Source organism: Seriola lalandi, unplaced genomic scaffold, assembly GCF_002814215.2.
Source record: "Seriola lalandi dorsalis isolate HSWRI2012SDOR001 ecotype SW California unplaced genomic scaffold, Sedor1 jcf7180002054972, whole genome shotgun sequence".
Lineage (NCBI taxonomy): Eukaryota > Metazoa > Chordata > Actinopteri > Carangiformes > Carangidae > Seriola > Seriola lalandi.
The window spans coordinates 2,132,373-2,146,610 of record NW_019525660.1 but is presented as its reverse complement, the minus strand read 5'-3'; the positions used below and the strand labels follow the sequence as shown (position 1 = coordinate 2,146,610).

The window sequence follows — 14,238 nt, the reverse complement described above, 5'->3', positions numbered from 1 at the left end:
GACGCGTAATTGCCCGCAACTTTCGCGCCATCACAAAATCCCGCCTCTCCCTGCGGAAAGAAGCGACATGATTGGCTGCTGGATACGTCAGACTCGCGCCAGTTCTTGCACCGCGACCGGGGAGAAACTCGAGCTGCGAGTGAATGAATACAGGTCTCCCGTGATAGTGAAGGAACGAAACCGCGAATTTAAACATAATTTTTGTTCATTGGTACCTTCACGGTTTTGGAATCACGTTATCTCACCTGAGGGTCAACGTTTGCAGCCATGGCTCGTAAGGATTATGCGGCAGAGAAAGGTAATGGGTGAACTTTCTCAATAACGGCATGGCAGCAACAGGCTGGCCTAAATGACCGAACCTTTAACTTAACATAAAATGCTCTTCGAAAACGCAGCGATAGTTAACCGTGATGTGTATTCGTTATAAAATCAGCCAATTTTTTGTGTTCAGTCAAAATGGTGTTATTCAGACACTACTATATTACCTCCTTGTTTTCCCCTCTGCACTAACTTACTAAGCTTAGACCACAACCTTCAAAGTTGTGCATCTTAGTCTGCCTGCGAATTTGTTCACTAAATCCGCAATGTGGGTGAATGTTGTTAACCTTGAAGTTGCACAAAGTTTTTTGATCGCTAGATAACTTGGTAGGAACTAGTTAAGCATTTTCTGTGAGCCTGTTGAATACACAGTGACCCGGATGGATCCGCTTAAACAAAGGAGCAGGCGCCAGTGTGCAAGCACATGTCCAACAATAACTTGCACTTAAGCTAGTAAGTTAATGAGGGCGCAGAGAGATATCTTGGTAACGAGATAATAACGTTAGAAAGTTGATATCACATGCTCGTTTTGTTCATTTCATGAAAACATACCTTATGATAAAGCAGCTGTAGACAAGTAGGCAGTTACTTGTAACGTTAGACATCATTGGGCATGTTCAATGCACGTCTTGAATTTACCAAAGACAAATTTACCACATTTCAGGCTGATTTGATAGATAAAACGTATCAATTGTTTTAAATATAGCGGCGTTTTGTTAAGGCTTAAGCTTGTTACATGATGTAACAATGCAATATTAACGTAAATGTTTCCAAACGGTTAACATCAATATGTTACCTAGTGTTATTTTAGCACTTTATTTTAACCTATCACTACCTACAATGTCCATTCCGTTCACTTGTTTCCGGCGTTTAAAGCGTCTCCAATCCAACATATTGCTCCACTAAACATCCACCAAGTTAGCTGCTCCATACTACGTTAAAGCTACCGTAGCATGCTAGCAAGTTAGCTACCCCTCTTATCCAACTGGCTGTCAGTTACACAAGTTAAAGTGCCATTTTGCATTTAGATGTACTGACTGCTTTGATAAAATACCAGCTGGTGAGTCGCCCCGGTGACTAGTTTAAGGACACTTCGAAATGTTGGTTTATGTGAAGTTCGGGTACACGAAGTGTTTAAACACGAACTTAACGCTAATGAACTGAACGCAAATAACGTAATGTTTACGGTAACGTTTTAGGCAGCCCAATATATGTTGCTAATATTCAAACTATTAGGTTTATTTCAAAATGTACGTTAGGAATGAAGATTTGTAATAAAAGTGTAAACATGATTTGGCTTTCAAATTCCAGTTACTCAGTATGCCTGCAACAATTTATTTGGATTTATTTTGTCTCGTTTTTAAAAACCGAAACTTTACATTGACTTGAGTCATCGCTCAATCTGTGAATTCAATAGCTCCATCAAACTACCTGCTCAGAAGTTCTACTTTGACTGAATTATCCGACAGAAACCACAAGCATTAAACGTTAAATCGGCGACCTCGTACCGCTCAGTGATTTATGTCAAGAACAATGGCTAATATCGAAGGAACTGTCCGTACTCGACGCAACTGAGCTAACCTAAGCTAACGTTAGAAGATGGCTGGCCACGGGTTGAAAACAACAGCCGGGATTATTTTTAAGAGCGGAGGGATCGCGGAGGGATATGAGTGACGAGGCACAAAAGCCATGTGCTGCTTTGTTTACAATAACATCCTCGAACAGAGAAATAATAAACCAGCGCTGCTGATTTTTTGCTACAGCGTCAAAGTAAGTGGGCCGTTTTAATCGCCGTGGTATTACTAGTTTCGTTTCTTGCAACGTAGAATTAAATATTGTTAGTAGTTGTGGTTCTTTCGAGAAGTGAGGGATATTTTCCCTAAAAATGGACACTGAACTGAGCGCGCCTGTTGTTGTATTTACATTCTTACCCTGAAGCGATCTGCCGCGTAACGTCACCCCTTTCACCCCAAAACTATGATAGTAGGTACACTGAAGGGGAATTTGGCTCACGCAGTACATCAGTGGCAGTTAGCGCTTTACTGTAGGCAATAGTGACTCATCGAGATTACAGGATGCCATGTTACTCAACAAAGGGGGTCGTCGCAGGACAACAAATTAGCTCCCAGTTTGTAGGCCCACTGGTGGTAGTGGTGTTGATGAACATTTTCAACAACCTTTAAACTCAAAAAGCTGTTTTTAATGTTTAAACAAATGAGAAGATAACATCAGTAAACAATGATTTCTTTGTGTGCACATATAGCTAACAAACAATCTCCACCTAGTGTTTGCTGGATGTGGCCTGGTTTTTTTTTTTTTTTTTTTTTTTTTTTTTTTTTTTTTTTCTCTCTTTCTCCTGCTGTGACATAAAATAAAGCTAAAGGTGTTTTTGTTTGTTTTGCAGATAAATGCAAAAGGTTCCTGCAGGAGTTTTACACAGAGGATGACAATGGGAAGAAGGTGTTCAAATATGGAGCTCAGCTTGTAAGTATAGTAAACAAATGGTAAAAATGGGCGTAGCTTTCAGAGTTGACTGTTTTGGGCCTCACTAGGAAGGTTTAAATTATCACACCAAACTGAATAAATTTGGTAGGGAAAAGTACTGATGTATTAGGTAGAGTGTGAGTTTTCTTTTGTCCTTTTTTGAATACATTTTTTGGCTGCTCTTTGTCTTCTTAGGCATAATTTGTCTCAGTCCTGAACAGTAATTTATCAGTTTTTGCCAAAAAGCAAATGCCTTCAAATCTAGAGGCTGAAGCACTTCTTTTAATCAAATGCATTTTTGATACAAAATGTATCAGCTTTTCAATTGGGCGTTCACACAAAAGGTATGTGACATTTGGGTTTGAGTGGTGCAACTGAAAGGTATACACACATACTTGATGTAAATACATGGGTGCATAAAATGCCTAAATGTATTTGCAAAATGCGCAGGCCATCGTAATCAGGCTAGACTATGAAGTTGTATCTGGATGCAATATCACAGCCTGCCCAATTTGTGAAAGTGTACAGGTGTCCATTGTTGTTATTGAGCAGTATCTGTATCTGCAGACAAGGTCATGTAATTAAGTGGCTCATCTAATTGCGTGTCTGTGTATACAGGTGGCACTGGCCCACAGGGAGCAGGTGTCTGTCTTTGTGGAACTGGATGATGTGGCTGAAGAAGACCCCGAGCTGGTTGAGAGCATTTGTGAGAATGCCAAACGCTACACAGGCCTGTTCGCTGATGCCATCCATGAGCTGTTGCCAGAGTACAAAGAAAGAGAAGTACGTAGATTTGCATAATTGATCCTGTACAGGATTTAAACAAAATCAAAGTGTTTTTTAGGTTTCCAATAATATGTAATGTGGGTGACCTAAAAACAGACTAATTTTCAGAGTTCCAACTATTGATGCACCCATTACATCCCTGCTCATTAAAATTGAAATGCATACACGCTTTTGTATCCAGATTGTGGCCAAAGATTCCCTGGACGTGTACATTGAGCACAGGCTGATGATGGAACAGAGGGGTCGTGACCCTGCAGACACTCGAGACTCACGTAACCAATACCCGCCTGAACTCATGAGGAGATTGTAAGTTTAATCATAGAGGATTGAATTTTTATTTTTTTACAATTTTTGGTTATTCACTAATGCTAGTTGGAGTGCCTGATTTGTTTTCAGTCTTTCAAAAAAAAACAGTAAATCTTTCTCTATTTGTATGAATACCTTTCTCATGAACTTTATCTTCCATCCACAGTGAGCTTTACTTTAAGTCTCCCACAACCACTAAACCTAAAGTGGTGCGTGATGTACGAGCTGATAGCATCGGGCACCTGGTGGCAGTTCGAGGCATAGTGACCCGTGCCACTGAGGTTAAACCAATGATGGCTGTGGCTACTTACACATGTGACCAGTGTGGTGCTGAGACCTATCAACCAGTAAGATCCTGTAATCAATTACATCTTGTGGCATGTTTTAAAACAATCAGATATCCCTCATAATGCTTTCTCCTTGTCTTTCAGATTCAGTCTCCTTCCTTCATGCCCCTTATCATGTGTCCCAGCCAAGAGTGTGTCACCAACAAATCTGGAGGCCGTCTCTACTTGCAGACCAGAGGCTCCAAATTTGTCAAATTCCAGGAGCTTCGTATTCAGGAACATGTAAGGAACTAAACACAGTAAAAATACTCAGTTGTGGCCATAAATTGTTGCAAGTTTCTGTTTTCTTATCAGTTTATTTTGTTATCTTTATAGAGTGATCAGGTGCCTGTGGGTAATATTCCAAGGAGCATGTCGGTGTACGCCCGTGGAGAAAACACGCGTCTTTCCCAGCCAGGAGACCATGTAGCCATCACAGGAGTCTTCCTCCCTCTTCTGCGCACAGGTTTCAAACAAGCTGTTCAGGTAAGTTTGACCTGAGTTTTGGATGTTTCATGTCAACCCAGACCACACAACACCCCAAACTCTGACTTTTAAGAAGATTCATAATTGTAGATGTGACTTCAGTGGTTAGTTTTCAGGAAGTATAAATGGGTTAACACTGTACCAATTGTCCCAAACTGTATCTCTACCTCAAAGACTCCCTCCCTCCATAAAATGTTGTGATTTGGACATTTTAGGGTCTTCTGTCAGAAACTTACCTGGAGGCCCACAACATCACACTCATGAACAAGACAGAGGATGATGAGCTCGGTAACGAGGAGCTGACTGACGAGGAGATGCGCAGCATCACAGGTGGGGGTCTGTGTGGGAAATGAAACTACATTGACCCACATGAATGCCAGAACCTGACAAGACAGTTCGTTGTCTCACTCTTTTAGCAACTGAGGTGATTGTTCTCTGTTGCAGATGAAGGATTTTATGAGAAACTAGCCGGCTCGATAGCACCAGAGATCTATGGACATGAAGATGTGAAAAAGGCTCTTCTGCTGCTGCTGGTCGGAGGAGTGGAGCAGGCACCTAAAGGCATGAAAATCCGAGGTGAGCATTGGCACAAGCCCCCTAAACCTCTTCTTAAACGATAGACAGGCAATTCCTGACTGTTTATCTCCGAGGGGAAATAAAAGTTGTCAAAGTTGCAGATCATAACCCAACAAAACCGGGTAATTTTTTATCCCATGGAATATTCCTTTTATTGTAGGGCAATAATTTGTCAGTATCTCCACTGAATCATATAATGGAAAAAAATATCTATATATCTAATAGTGGAGGTTATTACAGTTTGTAGAGTTTTTAAACGTTTTTTAGAATCTGGCAACGGTGAATTATCTGAAATGTTATAAAAATAGGTTTATTAAAGGAGCAAAACACTTTTCTTTTTTTAATGGATAAACAGGAGTTCCGCTTTATGCCACATTACTACAAATTGTTTAATACATATTATACAGATAACAAGGAGATAGCTCAAACAAGTATTTGCCCTTATGAAATCTTGTAATAACTGCAACACTCTTCCTGTTTTGACTCTTTCCACTTAAGGCAACATAAACATCTGCCTGATGGGAGACCCAGGAGTGGCAAAGTCCCAGCTGCTGTCCTACATTGACCGTCTGGCTCCTCGAAGTGAGTACAGTCCTGTTTGTCGGAGTAAAAGTCCTTTTATCTGGTTTAATATTTTATCCAGTAAGGCATTTTTCTTTCCATTAGAGCTTACATGGTAAAATATTAACTTTAGATGTGATGGTCTGACTGGAGATGGCTTTTTTATGCCCAGTGCTGGACATTTGAAGGATTAGGAAACCTTGAAGTAGGCACAACTATAGTTTCCACTTTGACTACCTGATACCTGTGTCTGAATGTCTTTAATAGGCTTTGAATGCAATTTTAATAAAGGAAATGTATATCATTTCATTCGATAACTTTCTCCTGTCTCCTCTTTATGTCTCCTCTTTTAGGCCAGTACACAACAGGTCGCGGATCATCCGGTGTCGGTCTGACTGCAGCAGTGATGCGTGACCCCCTGACTGGGGAAATGACCCTGGAAGGTGGAGCCTTGGTGCTGGCGGACCAGGGTATCTGCTGCATTGATGAATTTGACAAGATGGCTGACGCTGACCGCACAGCCATCCATGAGGTGATGGAACAGCAGACCATCTCCATCGCAAAGGTAAACAGAAGCATTGCTACAACTTGTAGCTTAATTATACTAACTATGGATGAATGGAAATATAATGCCTGTGAAACACATGTTGACCGTTTGTCTCCTCCCCAGGCGGGCATCATGACCTCCCTCAATGCCCGATGCTCCATTCTTGCCGCAGCCAACCCCGCCTACGGCCGCTACAATCCCAGGAAGAGCATTGAGCAGAACATTCAGCTGCCGGCCGCTCTGCTGTCCCGTTTCGACCTGCTGTGGCTGATCCAGGACAAGCCGGATGCTGATGCCGACCTGCGTCTGGCCCAGCACATCACCTATGTCCACCAGCACTGCCGTCAGCCACCCACTCACTTTACCCCCATCGAAATGAAGCTGATGAGGTGATGGTCTGCATTATATTTCAAAATGTTTCAAATTGTTTTTAATTTACTGCTATACTAAGAAAAGAGAGTGGTGAATTTTAACAGTATAATGACAAACATAGCAACTCAATTATGAATTATTCCCCTTCAGACGTTACATCGCTGTGTGTAAGAAGCAGCAGCCTGTGGTGCCTGAGTTACTGGCTGATTACATCACTGCTGCCTATGTGGAGATGAGGAAAGAGGCCCGAGTCAGCAAAGACACTACCTTTACCTCTGCCCGTACCCTCCTCTCCATCCTGCGTCTGTCCACTGCCCTGGTGAGAATTACACCTCTGCAAGTCAGCTGTAGTTTAAACTGGAAACTCTTACCGATAGATTTTGTCAGAAACCGCATCAAATTAATTTTCCTCAATGTTGTTGTTGTTGTTGTTTTTTTTTTTTTCTTTAATTATACATTTAGCCTTCACTGATAATACAACATTTGAAAGGTCTCAAATATATATGGATTGGTGGATTAATGTTTAGTTGCCGTTATTATAAATATTTAATTAGTTAAATTGATTCCATCTTCCTGTGTACCTTCATCAATAGTCCAGTGTGAGATAAAGTGCTTACAGTGCAGGTAGTGATGATAACCTGGCCTACTGCAGTGTGAGCACTTCTTTCTCACGCTGGACAAAAGCTCTCCAGTATGTCGAACACCGAAGATACAGTCAGCTTTCCCAATGACTCAGCAATATCAAAATCAGATGGATCCCTTTACATGATTTGTAAAAACTGTATTTGTGCTTTAGGTTTTCTAAAAAAGACTCTAAGTGGCAGAAATCTAAAGTAAAAACCTAATACTTCCTGAAGGAGTGTTTATTATCTGATGTCTTGGCCTCTGGGTGCCAAAAGTGCTGTTTGTGCAGGTAGCAGTCATCCACCTACTGCAAAACCAGCACTTCATGCAGACAGGTCGGCAATGTGCTCCACACAGATCTCCACAAGGGGGCAAACGGCTGCCACAACCACGCCTGTGTGCCAGAAACTGCTTGAATTGTAATGTTGAGAATACGTCACAACTGAACTCTGCATCTGCCCTAATGCTACAGATGATTTGTTACACCTTCATAATCGAGATACTGTAAGAGGTTTTTCTGATCCTGGCCAGCTTTGCAGGGTGGGCAGTCAGCCTGTGTGCGTTAGGTGCAGCTGTGCAAACCCATGCAAAACTGACCATGGCCAGAGCTGTCGTCAGTATTTTCACATAGAAACCCGATCTTCAAAGTATCCTGGTTCTCTTTTTTCTGGCATTTCCGTCAGAGGTTCTAATTTCAATCTGTAGAGAGACTAGCTGGTGTTGAGAGGCGGAGACTTGGGCAATTGCCGACCATCCCAGAGGGCATTGCACTTGTCTCGGTCTGACAGTGCCGGCACAGCGCAGCCTACGTCATCAAGATGGATCTGCTGTCTAGCAAAATTCTCCAGTGTGTGTGTTTTTGCATTCATATCCCTCTCAATAACAAACTCCCCTCTTTTCCTTTTGTTGTCCTCCTTCAGGCTCGTCTTCGCATGATGGACACTGTGGAGAAGGAGGACGTGAATGAGGCAATGAGACTGATGGAGATGTCAAAGGACTCGCTACAAGCTGACAAATCCAGCAGCACAAGGTTGGTATTAACATGGAAACATTAACATTAAGTCAGCACCAGCTCCACATAACATGAGTGACCGGATGTCGTCGTACCTAAAATTCTCTTTATGAGCCTCTCGTATGCCTATAACAGTAGCTGCATATCCTGGAGGAAGCTGTAAAACCTCGGGATTTTTATGGCGCTCTGTTCACACGGCAGCATGCTCACCGAAGCAGGCGTCAAGACTAGTGACGTGTTCACACCCCTTTACCATAAACTGTTCTCCAGGCAGTGCTTGAAAACTTCCCAGAGGCTTTTAACAACAATAGGAGGAGAAAAGAGCCATGTTTCTAATTTTAAAATGGCCTCAGATTGGCTGCTTGTGTCCTAGTTTTTGTTGGCTTCAGATTTTTAAGTCGATTTTTCATTAAAGAAATAGTTGCATTTATTTACTTTCATGCTGACGGTGAGATGAAAGGATTGATTTTTGTTAAACCAGCTTCAGACTATGTTTGAACCGCTTGTTGGCTGGGTGGTCTTTATCCATCCATTTCTGAAACTTTCCAAAAGCAATGCTCCATTCACACCTACTTCACACCATGAATGATATCTGTGCTGAGGTGGGAAAGTACACTGGGTTTGATCTTCTCTCTCAAGCTCTTGTTACTATTTGTGGCACTTATGTGATCAATAAAGTGAAACACCATGATGTCTTCCTGGGATTGTAAGAAACTGTGCAGTTTCCTAGTCGTTCAACAATATCACGCCTGCCTGCCACAAAATCCATCCCCCAGCTCCAGCAGCACCAAAACCTCACTAACAAACATGTATCTTGTTTAATATGTGCTGTGAAAACATCACAGTGGAAACACCTGACCTTTTTCTAAAAGAACATTCGCTTTGTACAGGTTCCATTTTAAACATGTACTTGACACTAATCTCAGTCTGTGTGAACAAAACTTTTCCTCCACTTAGTCTAAACATCTGAACTCTCATTCTTCCTGTACAGGACTCAGCGTCCAGCCGACGTCATCTTCTCTCTGGTTCGTGAGCTCGCCGCAGAGGGCGTGGCGGGCCGTGGTGGAGCCGGCGGCGTCGTTCGCATGGCTGAGGCGGAGCAGCGTTGTGTCTCTCGTGGCTTCACCCCCGCCCAGTTCCAGGAGGCCTTGGAGGAGTACGAGGAGCTGAACGTGTGGCAGGTCAACCAGGCCCACACCCGCATCACCTTCGTCTGAAGAACCTGGGACACATCTTTGTGCGTGGCAGGTTTCAGACGCCTGAGGGGAAAACTCTTTATCGTGGGTTTTCTACAGACTTGTATTATGGCTCTTTATTTTTCCTCCTCCAGCAGCAAGTCAAGCTGAACCTGGACATTTTCTAAGCATGACTATTTTTGCAAGAATATCCTGCTGTTGGAGGTCAATAGAGTTTTATGTTTAAGATTCCTGTTCACCAGTAAATGGCTTGTAAATATGTCAGAACTTTGGTATTGTTGTGCTGTCTGCAGCTTAAAGCTTAAAGCTTCCGGCTGAAATGGAACATTTCTGTACATTTTATACTTTATAATGCAAATCAGGCAAGATAAATTAACATTGAGCCTTGTATTGTTATAATAAATTGTTGGTTCAATACTATGCTGTATTTGGTTCATTTTGTCTCCTGTGTGAACATGAAATGGGAAGAAAAAAGCCACAATCACCTCTGAACACCTGGTTTGTTACTAGAGCAGCTCTGACATAATTGCTGCTTTCAGTAACACGTTTTACATGTCTTGCTCATAAAACATGCTAACATACAGGGTCGCAACTAACGATTATTTTCATTATGGTTTAGTCCATAAAAATGGTGGAAAATGCCTTTTGCAGCTACTTTAAGCCTGAGGTGTCATCTTAAATTAGCTTGTTTGTCCATCTGTCTAAAACATTCAGTTTATCATGAAAGACCAAGACAGCAGCAGAGGAAGTGTTCATATTCAGAAAAGGGAATGTCATGCTGTACAAACAGAACTCATACATTGAACATGTGCAGTGAAAGTATGAAGGTTTTATCAGCAATATTTGATGTATCAAAGGTACTGAAAGGAAACACCAGTGACTTACACTAATATAAATTTGATTATTGCTAATGTATTAATGTGTGCAGTATTTTACTGTTGTGGTTGGTCAAAGTGGAGCTGATTTTAACTAAGTCACCAGAACTGTGGGTTTTTCATGAATGCTACTGCCATCTTTTTTCAAAACTGATTGTATTTGCTGTATACTGTAGTAATGTGAGAGTTATTTTGCATGGGTATATAGTTATATAGTTTTCAAGTTGAATGAGAACCCTGAAACTCTCTTTGCATCAACTCACTAACATGTAATTGTATGACATGTCATGTTTTGTATGACAGCATCTTGTAAGAATGTAGTCGTAGTCTTAGTCTAGCCTTTTTTCTACAAAGGCGATAACCATCCTCATAGTCACAAGGTACGAAAAGCAGGTGTTCTCTGGGTAAAAAATAACCACCTTTAGGATCTGAGAGCATTTTAGAAATCTCGTAACAGCTCATTATAAAGGCACATTCGAGGCTGTGCAGGTTGTTATCTATGATTTTTTTACAGTTTTTTTTTTTTGGCTGAGATATAGTGTTAGTAGGCAGCATTTTCCCCACAGTTGCAGTTGTCCCAGCAGGTGATGCTTTCCTTCCTGACTTAATGGGGAGTTTCCATTTGAAGTCTGTTCTCTTTATGGCTTCACTGCTGAAGTCCGGGGGCTTTTTTATTCTTAATTGGCGCCAAAGGCCCCATATTAAACAGTATTAAAGAGAGAGGTGGAGACTAGATTTTGGTGTCAAAGTTAGTGAAATCCTATTGGACAGGAGATAACGTTTCAGCGTGACCGACCCAGAGCTCAGTATTTAACCCACTCAGCCCTGTCAGACCAGTGAAGACAGCCTCCTGAGCCAGGTGAGTAAAACATGGACTGATGTATTGAGGTGATCACGGTGTTGGATCATTTAACTAGAAACAGGGTGTTATTCAGTTACATGGTACAACCTCATCTTTTGTAGCTGCTTTTTATTAAATTTCATAGGGACACAATTATGTGTCTTAAGAAATGTACACTGATATGTGGGTAGACATAAAGATGAATGTTTTTCTTGTATATTGTTAAATCTCGTTCAGCCTCCATTTCAGTAAGAAAAGGGAGCAGAGGACAGAATTTGCCTTTATATCCTTTAATATGTTCTTTGTGAATAGTGGTGTATAAATATTACTTTTATTATTACTTTAATAATAAAATAGCAATTATTTTGTGTGGACTGTATTTATTTTCCTTGTATGTTGCAGGGGTTCAAGATGATTTCTACATTATGGCTGGGGGGGGCTCTCTGCTGTCTGACGTTGCTCCCAGGTCAGTTCTGATTTTTTATTGTACAACTGCTGAAACACAAATGTCTCACAATTTTGGGATATTAAAACCCAACAAGTAATTTGTTTCCTCTTCCAGGGCTTCTGGAGGCCAAATCATTACTGACTGCCATCAAGCAGGAAGGTAACTGCAGATATTAAACCCCTTTGTCATTTCAAAAATTTATCTCTGTGTCCAGCTGTTCAACAGTACTCTGCTTGATGCACTTTTTTTTTTTTTGAAAGGACTATAAAGTTATCATCTCTTCTTTCAACAGAAATGGTTCCTCTCAGTCATTTTAATATTGACTCAGAGAAAGCAAATGACTTCCTGACTCACTCCAGACCAAAGCGTAACGCAGACTCTCGATGGTACAGAGGAAACCCAGACTTCCAGTCTTATTACAGATACTACAGCAGCATCGGACACACTGAGGGGGTAAGACACCAGCACTCTACAGGCTACATGTAAAGATATGATCATTTATAAATGTAAGTACACATTCTCATTCTGGGTGATGCCCTTGACCTCCTTACACCTCTTATTCTGGAAGTCTGACCTCTGTAATGATTGGAAAAGGAGCTCCTCAGATTTTGTGGGACCATGTTCATATTGGTTCAGATTCCAATCATTACCACTCAACTAACACTCAGTTGTGAAGTGAAATATTTCCTTATTTCATTAGGTGGAAGTTTGTCTAGATTCAAATCTGGTTTTAAAGAGAGATATTGCCAAGAGAGCTGCATAAAAACACAAGAGTTTAGATAATATCCAGATTTTAACTGCCCACACACTGAAGGAAAACTGTGACAAAGATTTTTTGCTCTTATGGTGAATATCAATCAATCAAAATGTGAATATGATCTATAAATATAAACTCCATCTTCATAAAGGTTTATAGGTGAATTGATTGTGTGTTCTCCTCTCAGCTCTATGAGATCGACAAGCTGCGGATGCTCTACCAGCAGATGAGGTACCTGGAACACACCTACGGCCCAAACGCCTCCTATTTCCAGAACAAACTGGGGGTGCCGATGATCATGTGCGACCCAGCTACAGACAAGAAGTGCAAAGTTATTCCTCCTCCACCCCCGATGAAAGGGGTCCCAAAGCCCACAGAGCCCCCAGTGACCCCTCCTCCTCTTCTTCCTCTTGCTCCATCCATTTCCCAGGCTGATGTGCTGTACCTGTGCAACAAAAAGGACCCCCTCTGCAAGCCCCACATTGTCTACATGCCCACCGGCGCCGTGCCCGTGCTCTGCGACCCCCGCTACCACCCCCACTGTTCCCCCCAGAAGGCTCCACCGGCCCCTGTGGCAGTGCCTCAATTTCCTCCACCTCCACCAATGAAGTCCGCCCCACCTCCGCCTCCGCCAGTCCTCGTCAAGAAGTCTCCCCCTGCCCCCATCCGCACCTTCAAGGGCATGGAGTACGACTGTGATCCCTACTGGGACCCCGACTGCCTGATTGACCACCCACCCAGGCCTATCAAAGGGAAGATTATGGTTCCGCCACCACCACCCCCTGCTGTGGAAGAGAAGGAGGAGCCCGTGGAGGAGCCACCCCCTCCTGCACCCATCGAGAAGAAATTAACCGTTTACCCTTACCCTTACTACTACCCTATGCCCTACGACCCCAGGGATGAGCTGTACGACCCAGCCCGCTTCAAGTACCCAGAGCCTGCTGCTGCTGCTGATGAGCCTGCAGAGGACAGTCAGTAAAAAGTCCAGGATGTTTCGGAGGAAAGGTGTTTCTCTTTAAACACACAAGACTTTGATAGAAAACATCTAAGTTGCACAATTTCCATATTTTGTGGTGTTTTTTTTTTTTTAGCTTGTAGTTTCCCTGCAAGTGTACGGTCACAGAAAACATCATGTGCCAAAGCATTGAAAAGTTGCAGCGTTTGTTTAAACCTTATTCTTAAATTGACAACTTTGTGTATTTACCATCACTGTCAGCATGTAAAAAAGCAGTCAATACAAGTATGTAATGCAGATGGTCTTTGAGACGTAATAAAATGTGAAAAAACTGTTTTTCCTCAGTGAAGAAGTTGTGTTTTCACTTTCTATGCTTTTAAAAAGAAAAAAATGTTTGCTCCTTCTATTGCCACATGGAAGGTAAGAGCAGACTCACAAAGCCAACGTGCAGGCTGGGGGGTCATTATGTCTAGTTCATATAAATGCTGACTCTTAGACCTCCAACTCTGCAGCCATAACTCCCCCCCTGCTCCCTTTTCCTGCCGCGTATGCCTGTCTTTCCAAAACCTCCAAAGGCAATCGAACAGCAGGAACACAACTTCAAAAGACGAGCTAACTGCAAACACAATAAACCTGACAATAAACCTGCAGCTAAACCACCTCTGCACGAAGCCGACTTTCATAGGCTCATTTAAAAGTGCAGGTCTGACGTTTTTATGAGCTGTGTGTTCGGTATAGTTACCGTATACTATACTATTATAATCATTT

At 42.1% G+C, this 14,238-nt stretch overlaps 2 protein-coding genes across 3 annotated transcripts; both read left to right on the top strand.

Annotated features, from left to right (window-relative positions):
* Positions 1-92: 92 nt before the first annotated feature.
* Positions 93-10,014, top strand: mcm7 (minichromosome maintenance complex component 7). 2 transcript variants are annotated; one of them, XM_023398162.2, is made up of 15 exons: positions 93-298; positions 2,723-2,802; positions 3,421-3,585; positions 3,770-3,894; positions 4,061-4,241; positions 4,326-4,463; positions 4,557-4,706; positions 4,922-5,036; positions 5,151-5,282; positions 5,781-5,864; positions 6,197-6,408; positions 6,514-6,779; positions 6,913-7,081; positions 8,307-8,416; positions 9,390-10,014. In XM_023398162.2, exons 1-15 carry the CDS (start codon positions 268-270, stop codon positions 9,613-9,615), a joined length of 2,184 nt encoding a protein of 727 aa, XP_023253930.1. In that variant the 5' UTR covers positions 93-267; the 3' UTR covers positions 9,616-10,014. The 2 variants fall into 2 exon arrangements, with proteins under 2 accessions (XP_023253930.1, XP_087027832.1); XM_087171706.1 differs by lacking the exon at positions 93-298 and adding an exon at positions 1,979-2,088.
* A 1,066-nt stretch (positions 10,015-11,080) lies between these two features.
* On the top strand, positions 11,081-13,814 carry and4 (actinodin4). Its single transcript, XM_023398009.2, has 5 exons — positions 11,081-11,328; positions 11,713-11,776; positions 11,873-11,917; positions 12,051-12,211; positions 12,703-13,814. The coding sequence occupies exons 2-5, from the start codon at positions 11,722-11,724 to the stop codon at positions 13,492-13,494; spliced, it is 1,053 nt and encodes a 350-aa protein (XP_023253777.1). The 5' UTR covers positions 11,081-11,328; positions 11,713-11,721; the 3' UTR covers positions 13,495-13,814.
* The last annotated feature ends 424 nt before the right edge of the window (positions 13,815-14,238 follow it).